Here is a 13,800-nt window from a genome sequence, read left to right on the forward strand (position 1 = left end):
AGAATAGATGTCATGTGTCAACACCTCTCTGCCTATTACTTTTTTAAGAGATTTTGAGGGAGGGATTTACACTATATACTGTTATCTCCCCGCATCAGCCACATCTGCTTCGTTTGGTTGCTGTTCCATTTGGATACAAGAAAAGATGGAAATTGATGGTTCAGGGGAACAGTTAAGCCTAAGGATAATAGAGAATTCAAATACATTTTCACCATTCTTTAAATGTTACAGTCTTAGTTGGAAATATCTGAAGTCGCCTTGAGATGTACAAGAACTTTTAAATGTATTTAAATGCATTTAAATAATAAGATGGGGCTTAATTTTTTTTCACGAAGAAAAATGTTGGCTGGGCATGGTGGCTCACACCTGCAATCCCAGCACTTTGGGAGGCCAAGGTGGGTGGATCGCCTGAGGTCGGGAGTTCGAGACCAGTCTGACCAACATGGTGAAACCCTGTCTCTACTGAAAATACAAAAATTAGCCAAGCGTGGTGGCAGGCGCCTGTAGTCCCAGCTACTTGGGAGGCTGAGACAGGAGAACTGCTTGAACCCAGGAGGTGGAGGTTGCAGTGAGCCACGATCGCGCCACTGCACTCCACCTGGGTGACAGAGCGAGACTCCATCTCAAAAAAAAAGAAAAAAGGAAAAAGCCTTAATAAAAATGTTAATAAAATGTTTTAACAGTTGCTTAACCTATTTCTCACTTTCCTTCCTAGTTTCCCAAATAAGAATAAACTGTTGAGAATAAATTGAGATGATCAACATTAAAAATTTTTAAAGAGCATTTTGTTAGAAATAATTATATAAAATGTTTTATTAAATACAAGTTTAAATTTAGTTATAGATAGCAGAGACTTTAAAAATTGGAAAAATGGAAAATAACTAGTATGATAAACATGGCCATTTTTTACTGAAGGGAACTTGAGGATTTGCAGATTTTAGGTGATTTTCTCACCATAGCAGTCATCTACTAAGAAAGACAGAACAAACATTTTTTGAAGAGTTACTGCCTCCCTAGAGTCCAGGAACAGGTTGATCTATGTTCTTGAGTGATTAAATTTAAAAACTGGGGACTGCTCAGGCAAAGAAAGGGAAGTGGTGTGCAAGTGAAATGGCATCATGGAGGTGTAGTGGTCTTTGCTGAGGCCCACAGGCTGGCCAGCCTCTGGTTGAGCAGCAGATGGTCACTGCAGATGGCACCGAGAAACCAGTGTGCAGAGAGATGAGTCTGATGAGCATGTGTGGCCCAGGATCCAGAGCCAGGTGAGGGTCATTCACCTGTAGAAATTTCTCGGCTTTCATCATGGACATTAGTGTCAGGATAACTTACTTAAGTTAGAATTTACATTCTTTCCTTTTAAAAAAAAGTAGGCATCTTTTAAAGGAACCATTAGAAAAAAAGGCATATCTGAATAGGAGTGCATTGCTTCAAATTGAATCAGGAACCCAAATGACAAACCATGGATCTCTCAGTTTATGTTTAACTCCCTTAAGAGAATTTACAGGGCTGGGTGCTGGGTGCAGTGGCTCGTGCCTGTATTCCCAGCACTTTGGGATCCCAAGGCGAGTGGATCAGTTGAGCTCAGGTGTTCAAGACCAGCCTGGGCAATTTGTGAAACTCCATTTCTACCAAAAATACAAAAAATATTCTGAAACACATAATTTGTGATGTTTATATAATTAAACCCTATAAGTTAGTGTGCTTTAGTCAGTTTTGGATTAAAGGATCTTATTCGAGTTAAATATTCTCTCTCCTAAAAAAGTGCATATGTGCAGAATTTATATAACATTTTACTAGCTAATGTTTCCCCTTAATTGAGACCCCTGGGTTATTATATATATAAATGCATATGTATATAAATGTATATATAAATATATTTGTGGTCAATTTTTTAAATTTTTAACAATTATGGATACATAATAGTTGTACATAATATGTGGGGTGTGTGTGGTATTTTGCTACAAGTATACAATGTGTAAAAAACCAAGGTAATTGGTTTACCTCAAGCATTTATCATTTATTTGTGGTAAGGGCATTCTAATTCCCCTCTTAGTTATGGTGAAATAGGGAATAAATAATTAACTATAGTTGCTCTATTGTGCTACTGAACACTAGATCTAATTTATTCTATCTAACTGTATTTTTGTACCCATTAACTCTCATCTCCCCCTTTCCACAACCCTTCCCAGTCTTTGATAGCTGTCATTCTACTATTTCCATGAGTTTAATTTTTCGCTCCCACATACGAGTGAGAACGTACTATATTTGTCTTAGTGTGTCTGGCTTATTTCACTTAAAGTACTGTCCTCCAGTTCCATCCATGTTGTGGCAAATGATAGAATTTCATTCTTTTCTATGGCTGAATAATATTCCACTGTGTATATGAACCACATTTTCTTTATCCATTCATCTGTTGATGGACACTTAGATTGATTCCATATCTTGGCTATTGTGAATAGTGTTGCAGTAAACATGGGAGTGCAGGTTATCTCTTCAGTATACTAATTTCCTCTCACCCTATTTGAAATGGCTTTTATCCAAAAGATAGGCAATAATGAATACTGGCATAAATGTGGAGAAAGGGGAACCCTTGTACACTGTTGGTGAGAAACAGCCACCTTGGAGAACAGTTTGGAGGTTCCTCAAAAAACTACAAATAGAGCTACCATATGATTCAGCTGGGTACACACCCAAAAGAAAGGAAATCAGTATATCAAAGAGATACACCCTTCTATGTTGACTGCAGGACTATATTTTTATATTATATATTGTGATTTTAACATACACTGTGCGTTTAGAAGTGTCAAAAGGAGCCTCACCATAAAGCATATTCTCTAGAAAAGCTGTTCTACAACACTATCAGAGTTCTTACATACTGCCATTACATTATTTCCATATAAATCTGAAGTGATTATGAATTGTTTGAAATATTTATTGTGTAAGCTGTATCTTTTTCTCAGAAAAAAATTTATTTTTCTGGCAGTTGTGTTTTTACCCACACCACGTTTTCTTTTTTTTATTCTAGATTCCGAAGAGGCTCAATCTGTAAATCCTTCTAGTGTTGATGAAAATATTGACTCTGAAACAGAGAAAGACTCTCTCATCTGTGAAAGTAAACAGATGCTTCCCAGTAAAACACCTCTTCCATCTGCCCTTGATGAGTATGAGTTCAAAGATGATGATGATGAAGAAATTAATAAGATGATTGATGATAGGCATATTCTTAGGAAAGAACAACGAAAAGAAAATGAACCTGAAGCAGAAAAAACTCATTTATTTGCAAAACAGGAGAAAGCCTTCTATCCTAAATCATTTAAAAGTAAAAAACAAAAGCCATCTAGGGTCTTATATTCAAGTACTGAAAGTTCTGATGAAGAAGCTCTTCAGAATAAAAAGATTTCTACTTCATGTTCTGTCATCCCTGAAACATCAAATTCTGATATACAAACCAAAAAGGAATATGTAGTTTCAGGTGAACACAAACAGAAAGGCAAAGTTAAAAGAAAATTGAAAAATCAGAATAAAAATAAAGAGAACCAAGAGCTAAAGCAAGAAAAGGAAGGAAAAGAAAATACAAGAATAACAAACTTGACAGTAAATACTGGACTAGATTCTTCAGAAAAGACCAGAGAGGAGGGGAACTTTAGGAAATCTTTTAGCCCAAAAGATGATACTTCATTACATTTATTTCATATTTCCACTGGTAAATCTCCCAAACATTCTTGTGGATTAAGTGAAAAACAGTCAACACCACTAAAACAAGAACATACTAAAACATGTTTATCACCAGGAAGTTCTGAAATGTCATTACAGCCTGATCTTGTTCGGTATGATAATACAGAATCTGAATTCTTGCCAGAAAGTTCAAGTGTAAAATCTTGTAAGCATAAGGAAAAAAGCAAACATCAGAAAGATTTTCACTTAGAATTTGGTGAAAAATCAAATGCCAAAATAAAGGATGAAGATCATAGTCCAACATTTGAAAATTCAGATTGCACACTGAAAAAAATGGATAAAGAAGGTAAAACATTAAAAAAACATAAATTGAAGCATAAAGAGAGGGAAAAAGAAAAGCATAAAAAAGAAATCGAAGGTGAAAAGGAAAAATACAAAACTAAGGATAGTGCCAAAGAACTGCAGAGGAGTGTGGAATTTGATAGAGAATTTTGGAAAGAGAATTTTTTTAAAAGTGATGAAACTGAAGATCTCTTTTTAAATATGGAACATGAATCCTTAACGTTAGAAAAAAAATCAAAATTAGAAAAAAACATCAAAGATGATAAATCAACCAAGGAAAAGCATGTCTCAAAAGAGAGGAACTTTAAAGAGGAACGAGACAAGATTAAAAAGGAAAGCGAGAAATCTTTTAGGGAGGAAAAAATAAGAGATCTAAAAGAAGAGAGAGAAAACATACCCACAGATAAAGACTCAGAATTTACTTCTTTGGGTATGAGTGCCATTGAGGAATCTATAGGGCTTCATTTAGTGGAAAAGGAAGTAGACATTGAAAAACAAGAAAAGCATATAAAGGAAAGTAAAGAAAAACCTGAGAAGCGATCTCAGACTAAAGAAAAGGACATTGAGAAGATGGAAAGAAAAAACTCTGAAAAAGAAAAGAAGATAAAACATGAGCATAAGTCAGAAAAAGACAAATTAGATCTTAGTGAATGTGTCGATAAAATAAAAGAAAAGGACAAGCTATATTCGCATCACACAGAAAAATGCCATAAAGAAGGTGAGAAGAGCAAAAATACTGCTGCTATTAAAAAAACTGATGACAGAGAGAAAAGTAGAGAAAAGATGGATAGGAAACATGACAAAGAAAAGCCTGAAAAAGAGAGGCATCTAGCAGAAAGCAAAGAAAAGCACTTGATGGAGAAAAAAAATAAACAATCAGATAATAGTGATTATAGTAAATCAGAAAAAGGCAAAAATAAAGAAAAAGACAGGGAGCTAGATAAAAAGGAAAAATCTAGAGATAAAGAAAGTATAAATATAACTAACTACAAACACATACAGGAAGAAAAAAAATCAAGTATAGTAGACGGTAATAAAGCACAACATGACAAACCCTTATCCCTTAAAGAAAAAACAAAAGATGAACCTTTGAAAACTCCAGATGGAAAAGAAAAAGATAAAAAAGATAAAGATATAGATAGATACAAAGAACGAGACAAACATAAAGATAAAATTCAACTAAATAGCTTACTCAAACTAAAATCTGAAGCAGATAAGCCTAAACCTAAGTCATCACCAGCATCAAAAGATACCCGGCCTAAAGAAAAGAGGTTAGTGAATGATGATTTAATGCAGACAAGTTTTGAACGAATGCTAAGCCTTAAAGACCTAGAAATAGAACAGTGGCATAAAAAACATAAGGAAAAAATTAAACAAAAAGAAAAGGAACGGTTGAGAAACCGTAACTGTTTAGAGCTTAAAATAAAAGATAAAGAAAAAATAAAGCATACACCAACTGAATCCAAAAATAAAGAACTTACTAGGTCAAAGAGTTCAGAAGTGACTGATGCATATACCAAGGAGAAACAACCTAAAGATGCTGTAAGTAACAGATCACAATCTGTTGACACCAAAAATGTAATGACTTTAGGGAAGTCATCATTTGTTTCAGATAATAGCTTAAACAGGTCTCCTAGATCAGAAAATGAAAAGCCGGGTCTCAGCTCCAGATCTGTATCCATGATTTCTGTTGCTAGTTCAGAAGATTCCTGCCATACTACAGTGACAACCCCAAGGCCTCCAGTTGAGTATGACTCTGACTTTATGTTAGAGAGTTCAGAATCCCAAATGTCCTTTTCCCAGTCACCTTTTTTGTCAGTTGCCAAATCTCCTGCCCTTCATGAAAGGGAATTGGACAGCCTGGCTGACTTGCCAGAGCGGATTAAACCACCATATGCAAACAGACTTTCAACATCCCATCTTAGGTCATCTTCTGTAGAAGATGTTAAACTAATTATAAGCGAGGGGAGACCTACCGTAGAAGTTCGAAGATGTAGCATGCCTTCTGTCATTTGTGAACATACAAAACAATTCCAAACAATATCAGAAGAGAGCAATCAAGGTAGCTTATTAACTGTGCCAAGAGATACTAGTCCTTCTCCCAAACCTGAGGTATTCTCAAATGTGCCTGAAAGAGACCTTTCAAATGTGTCTAACATACATTCCAGTTTTGCAGCTTCTCCAACTGGAGCTTCAAACAGCAAATATGTTTCAGCTGATAGAAATCTCATCAAGAATACTGCCCCAGTGAGCACTGTAATGGACAGTCCAGTGCATTTAGAGCCATCTAGTCAGGTTGGTGTGATCCAGAATAAATCATGGGAGATGCCTGTTGATAGACTAGAGACATTAAGCACCAGAGACTTTATCTGCCCAAATTCTAACATACCTGATCAAGAATCCTCTCTTCAGAGTTTTTGTAATTCTGAAAATAAAATATTGAAAGAAAATGCTGATTTTTTATCCCTGCACCAGACTGAATTGCCAGGAAACTCTTGCGCTCAGGATCCGGCATCCTTTATGCCCTCACAGCAGCCTTGCTCTTTCCCCAGCCAATCACTTTCAGATGCTGAATCAATTTCTAAACATATGTCTTTGTCATATGTTGCCAATCAAGAGCCGGGTATTTTACAACAAAAAAATCCAGTTCAGATTATTAGTTCTGCTTTGGATACTGATAATGAATCTACAAAAGATACAGAAAATACTTTTGTCCTAGGAGATGTTCAAAAAACAGATGCCTTTGTCCCAGTGTACTCTGACAGCACTATTCAAGAAGCATCACCAAACTTTGAGAAAGCTTATACTTTACCTGTGTTATCATCAGAAAAGGACTTTAATGGAAGTGATACCTCTACCCAGCTAAATACACATTATGCATTTAGCAAACTAACTTACAAGTCTTCCAGTGGCCATGAAGTTGAGAATAGCACAACTGATATTCAGGTCATTTCACATGAAAAAGAAAACAAACTGGAGAGTTTGGTTTTAACTCATTTGAATAGGTGTGATTCTGATTTATGTGAAATGAATGCAGGGATGCCAAAAGGAAACCTAAATGAACAAGATCCAAAACATTGTCCTGAAAGTGAAAAGTGTTTGCTTTCCATAGAAGATGAAGAATCTCAACAAAGCATTTTATCAAGTCTGGAAAACCATTCACAACAGTCAGCTCAACCAGAAATGCATAAATATGGCCAGTTAGTTAAAGTAGAATTAGAAGAAAATGCCGAAGATGATAAAACTGAAAACCAAATCCCTCAAAGAATGACTAGAAACAAAGCAAATACAATGGCAAATCAAAGCAAACAGATTCTTGCAAGCTGTACACTATTATCAGAAAAAGACAGTGAATCCTCATCTCCTAGAGGAAGAATAAGATTAACTGAAGATGATGATCCTCAAATTCACCATCCAAGGAAAAGGAAAGTGTCACGTGTACCTCAGCCTGTGCAAGTGAGTCCCTCTTTACTACAAGCAAAAGAGAAAGCTCAGCAATCTCTGGCAGCCATTGTAGATTCTCTAAAACTAGATGAGATTCAGCCATACAGTTCAGAGAGAGCAAATCCATATTTTGAATACTTGCACATAAGGAAAAAAATAGAAGAAAAACGCAAATTACTGTGTAGTGTGATTCCTCAAGCACCTCAGTATTATGACGAATATGTAACATTTAACGGATCATATCTCCTGGATGGAAACCCCTTAAGCAAGATTTGTATTCCCACAGTAAGTAACGTCATCACTTGCTATACACCTGTAACACTGCCCAATAGAAGTATAATGCTAGCCACATACGTAATTTGAAGTTTTCTATTAGATAATTTCAGCAAAATCATCTGTTAATGAGTCAAGAGATATAAAGCTAGTAACGTTCTTGTTTCTTTCATTCCCCAACTTTATTTTCCCTTAAAGAGTAAGAAATTTTAGCCGAAATATGTAGTAACATAGGCTTGAAATATAGGTATAACTATAAAGAACAAATTTAAATTAGAACTTTGTATAAACTATTTCAGTAAAAATCATTTCAGGTGAACCATATTAGGTTGCTGCCTTAAATCAATCTGTTGAATTTATATATGTATACATTTATTGTATAAATTCATCCAGGAATTTATACACATTTATGTTAAACACATTTATGTGTTTAATGTAACATAAACACTTTTATGTGTTTAATAAAACACAAACGTGTTTAACACAAACACATTTATGTGTTTAATATAACACAAACACGTGTTTAACATACACATTTATGTGTTTACAATACATATGCAAACTGTATAGTTAAACACATAAATGTGTGTATGTTATATTCGTACTGTCACCTTTTCTTACTCTTGCAAAGGTGATGTGACTTCCTTGAAACAATTCTCGGGATATGTCTAGTTATTTTAGAAGTTTAGTTATATCAAATATTGTTCTAAAAGGGACTAAAAGCAGAGGTGAGAAATATTCCTGGATGTAGTGGGAAGTTTTTTTTATTTTTTATTTTAATGAGAATTACTAAAGTAGCAAAACACAGCACAGTATAATAGAAAGCACTGTAGATTTCCAATTCCCATATATTACTGCAGTCTGGATTTTGCTACAGACCCACTGTGTGATCTTAAATAATTCATTTCCCATCTCTGATCCTTAGTTTTCATATCTGTAAAACAAGAATAAATGTCTACCCTACCTCAAAGCAGGTTGAAATAGTATATGCCAAAGCCCATTAAAACTTTAAAACACTATAGAGATTTAAGGTGGTTGCTGTTGTTTTATACAGCTGCAAATCGCTGTAAGGGTCATATTTATTCAAGCTAATAATAAGAACTCCAGACTTTGTACATAAAATGCTGTGTGTGTGAGTTTACTGGACTGAAACTCATTTGTTTAAAATTTAGTTTGAAAAATAATAAAGACCAGAATAACAAAAATCTTGTGGGCACTACATTCTTTTTCTTACTTTCCAATATGGCTTTATCCATATTGTTGTTTCCTCCCAGCCAACTAATTGCCATTTTATGAGAGTAATCTTTCCTCACATTTATGTAATCCAATTATAGAACCCATTAGAAATTGTAAAGTGGAGGCCAGGCCTGATGACAATAACTGTAATCCCAATACTTTAGGAGGCCAAGGTGGAAAGACCACTTGAGGCCACGAGTTCAAGACCAACAAGATGTCTACAAAAATAAAAAGTAAATGTGGTAAAACATACCCAGAGTCAGTTTGTTTATCCTTCCAGGACTTTAATCATAATTTAACCAAAATGCTGCCATTTTTCCAGAGGAAATCAAGTGGAGTAAAACTGCAGGTCAAATCTCCAAAATCAAGTGAACAGGGAGGAAAACGAGATTTGTTACAACCTAGTCTCTACTGTGGCCACTGATTACACACTACAGAAATCTTGGAGGGGTTCCAAGAGTGGGTGATAAAAGGAAAGTGCATCTGTGAGAAGCTGTCAGGGGAGTGAGTATTCTCAAGACTCCTGGGACCCAGATATTGAAAGACAAAATCTCCAAGCATGATTTACTTAAAAGATAGATGAGGAAAACAGCAGAGGGAAAGTTTCCTCACAAAGCCTCCATGTCTCTTTGGTGATTTTCCCTTTCTTCTATATGTGATCTATGTTAATGATTGCCACATTTAAATATCCTGCCCAAATATCTCTCCTTGGCTTCTTTTTTGTAACTGCATAGCTCCACCTGAATGTCCATAAGCTTCAGAAACTCAGTAAGTCAGCACTGAGCTGAAATTACCCAATAACCTGCTTCTCTTTCTCCTTTCCTGTTCCTTCCTGTGGTCTCTTACCACCCTCCCATTCTCACACTAAGCCTCAAGTCCTTCTGAGGTGTTCCCTCTTGTTTATGTTTATTGGGCCAGTCACTAGTATTTTTCGAACCCATTTCCTTCACTCCCTCCTCCATCTCACACCAACACGATAGTAATCTGCTTACTCAATTCCCTGCCTACAATCTTGTCCCCATAGTGTCTATTCACACACAGCAGCAAGCTGTCAGACCTTTAATGGTTCTCTATTTCTTAACCCTAACATGTTCTACATAATACCTCTTCCACAGCATGTTATTTAAATACCTCCTATGCAAATGGGGGAGGCATTCATGGTCAAATAAGTTTGGGAAGCACTATTAATCTCATAGGTTCACTGCAGAACTTACCAGAACCTTTGATGTATTGGGAGTTTTCTAAGTGGGTGCATTTATACAAGTATACAGTGTTTTCCAAACTTGTTCTTGGAAGCATTTTTGTAGATCTTTACAGAATTGTAAGATTGTAAAGAATTGTAAGAGAAATTGTGGGCCCAATCTTGTGTGGAACATACTTTAACGCACATTTGCAGAGTAGACTGCAGCCTGCATCATTTTGCCCCTGCTGATCTGTTCTGCGGTCTTAAGTTTTTAGAACATCAAATTTGAAAAAATGGTGTGAAATGAGGATGATGAGAGTAATGGCAAAACCGCAATTACTTTTGCACCAACCTAGAGTTGTCTTCAGATACCATTCTGTTTGTTTTTGCACGCCATCCTCTCCTTTGGGAATTATCTCCCTCCCTCCTTTTCCTTTCTTCCCACATGACTTGTTTCAGTAACTCTAACTCTGGCTATTCCTTTAAGATGCGGGTCAGGTATTTACCCTCTTGAGGAAGCTTCTCTGGCACCTCAGTGTCAGACAGTAGATATTCGTCCTCTACATTCCTTGAAATAACTAGAGGCCTATATGGTTTTCCAAAACTAAAACAGCACCAAACTACCTACAACTCATGCTAAATTTAAAGCAGTTCACAGGACGCAGAAATTAAACAAATGAATTACTGCAATTAGAGGCCTGAGAAATGATCAGTTCCAGTAAGTTATTTGTCTGTAGAATTTTCCACATTGTGATTCAACTGATTGAGTTTTTGTGATGTTATTTAACATGTTTTCAGTCTCTCATAATGCTGATTATAGAGTCTTTGTAGAGCCAGGTGTGATTTTTGTCAAGAACTTTTCATATATGGTGTTATATGATTCCTGTGGCACTACATCAAGAAGTGGAAAGTATCTGGTTGTCCCACTTTCATGTGGAATTGATGGTTAAACCAGAATTGTTATAACTTGCCAAAACATACTATCTTACTTTGCCGTAATATGCTGGTAGTAATTATAAGCAAGAATAAGAGGGGGAAAATACAAATTCTCCAAGGGGTAGAAAAAGAGTATTTAGGGATCACAGATGGTTATTGCCATCTTTTGGGTATCTTTTGTTTTGTTTTGTTTTTAACTTAAGAGACAGGGCCTCCTTGTGTTGCCCAGGCTGGAGTGCAGTGGTGCAATCATAGTTTACTGCAGCCTCAAACTTCTGGACTCAAGCTATCCTCCTATCTCAGCCTCCTGAGTTGCTGAGGCTACAGGCAGACACCGCCACATCCAGCTAATTTTTAAGTTTTTTTTTGAGATGGGGTCTCAATATGTTGCCCAGGCTGGTCTCAAACTCCTGGTCTCAAGCAATCCTCCTACTTCAGCCTCCCAAAGTGATGGGATTACAGGTGAGAGCCACCATGCCCAGCCAAGATGTCCCTTTTTTTTTTTTTTTGAGACGGAGTCTCACTGTCACCCAGGCTGGAATGCAGTGGCATGATTCAACTCACTGCAACTTCCATCTCCTGAGTTCAAGCGATTTTCCTGCCTCAGCCACCTGAGAAGAAGTTAGGATTACAGGCATGTGCCACCACACCCGGCTAGTTTTTGTATTTTTAGTAGAGACAGGACTTCACCATTTAATCAGGCTGGTCTCAAACTCCTAACCTCGTGATCCGCCCATCTTGGCCTCCCAAAGTGCTGGGATTCCAGGTGTGAACCACCATGCCCAGCCAGTGTATCTTATTGTAACAGTGCAGTTACACGCATAGATTGAATCAGCTTCCTTAACCTCCAGCATCTACCAGAAAACACCTCTCTTCTGGGTTTGTAGTGTAATTTGATACTACACTACAATATCAAATTAGAGATGAACCAGAAGCTTTTTGAAGTATGGATAGACAAAGTCACTGGGATATTACATGTAATTAAGTTTGAAAAAACTTCCTTAGACCATTTCATCTGATTTTATAAAAGAATTAAATGTAACACTCAGGACTTTAGTGTTTGATACTATATTTATCATGTCTGCAGACAGACCTCACTATATAGATAGAATTGAACCGCTTTAATCTTTAGGAGGTGTTTCCTCCATGTTTATACCAGCTTTTCTGGTTTCGTGACTCCTCCTTCCTTCCCTCCTTGTCTGTGAGCTGTCACTTACTGATGATCTAAAATGTGTCTCGCTGGAATAACTTCCATAGTCCTTCTAATTTGCTGTTTGAAATTTGTTGTGGCCTTAGAATCAAAACATGTAAACTGTGCTCAGTGTTTCAAACGGAAGTAACAACCAGTTCTATGATTAGTGCTGTATTATTTAATTCACAGGACATAAGAATTTGATTTTTTTATGCACTAAAAGGGTTTAATTTTAAAAGAATAGCCCATTGTTGTAAATAAAACCTAATATTTTAAACTATATATATCTTTTTAATTAGATTACACCACCACCTTCACTGTCAGATCCACTTAAAGAGCTTTTTCGACAACAGGAAGTTGTAAGGATGAAACTACGTTTGCAACACAGTATTGAAAGGGTAAGAAATTTTTAAATGTACACTTATGCTAAAAATAACTGGTTTTTAGCAATAAATTAAAATGGCCTATATTTTTTATTAGTGGATTTTTAAAATTTAGAACCATTTTGAGAAGTGGTTTGGTTTTATCTTGTGTTTAATTAGATGGAAAAATTTTAAGCCTATTTTGGGATAGCTGCTCCCATGTTATAATTTATGTTGAGTATATTTTTAATATGTAAGTCTCTAATAACTTCTTGTTATTTGTTGAATTTGTAGAACTATAGGAGTAGATTCCTAGTGGAACATTTGGATTTCCAAGTTTTAGAATCATTGCTTAGTACCAGCTATTTTAAGGCAAAAGGGCAAAATACTTAGAAAGGCTATGCTTATTTGTCCATGTAGGTCTGCCTCAGTATGTGCCTTCCAATGGTTAGTCTTGGCATGAAATTACAGGAAGGAAAACCTTTATCAGGTCATTTATAAGAATTATAAGTCATTTCACTTGGATTTACAAAAATATAGTGTGTTTAATCTTTGGGGAGGGTTGAGGACCTCTGAAAATGTGGTGTAAACTATGATCCTTCTTCACAGAAATATATACATATTCATATGCAAACAAAATTTATATATAATTTCTTTGGTTCATACATGATTGATTTTCCTGGCACAGGTTCTTAACTTTTTTCCTACTGTGGACTTCTGTAACAGTCTAGGAAATTTGGAACCTCTTCTCAGAATGTTTTTAAATTAAAAAAAATCATAGAATTACAAAGAGAAGCAACAAATAAAGAAGCACAATACAGAATTTACAACATTGCATGACCCATTGACAATGAGCAATTTGTTAGCAATAAGAAGTTAGGTAATATAACACACATCAATAGCTATTTCAACTATAAGACGTTTGAAACCACCTAGTATATATTTATCTGTGTACCTGTCCAGGTTACAGAAAGTCTTGCCACCTTACAGTTAAGAATTCTTGAGGGGTGGAGCCAAGATGGCCAAATAGGAACAGCTCCAGTCTACAGCTCCCAGCATGAGCGATGCAGAAGACGAGTGATTTCTGCATTTCCAACTGAGCAAACAGCACACCAGGAGATTATATCCCACACCTGGCTCGGAGTGTCCTACGCCCA

At 36.1% G+C, this 13,800-nt stretch overlaps 1 protein-coding gene across 8 annotated transcripts in view; it reads left to right on the forward strand.

Moving 5' to 3' along the window:
• ANKRD12 (ankyrin repeat domain 12) overlaps positions 1-13,800 on the forward strand; it is a 141,006-nt gene that overhangs the window by 108,373 nt on the left and 18,833 nt on the right. For all 8 annotated transcript variants that reach the window (XM_030810752.1, XM_030810756.1, XM_030810757.1 and 5 more), the window contains 2 exons: positions 3,026-7,746; positions 12,581-12,679. In XM_030810752.1, the coding sequence (XP_030666612.1) occupies positions 3,026-7,746; positions 12,581-12,679 (4,820 nt within the window). The remainder of the gene's footprint in view (positions 1-3,025; positions 7,747-12,580; positions 12,680-13,800) is intronic.

Source organism: Nomascus leucogenys, chromosome 4, assembly GCF_006542625.1.
Source record: "Nomascus leucogenys isolate Asia chromosome 4, Asia_NLE_v1, whole genome shotgun sequence".
NCBI lineage: Eukaryota > Metazoa > Chordata > Mammalia > Primates > Hylobatidae > Nomascus > Nomascus leucogenys.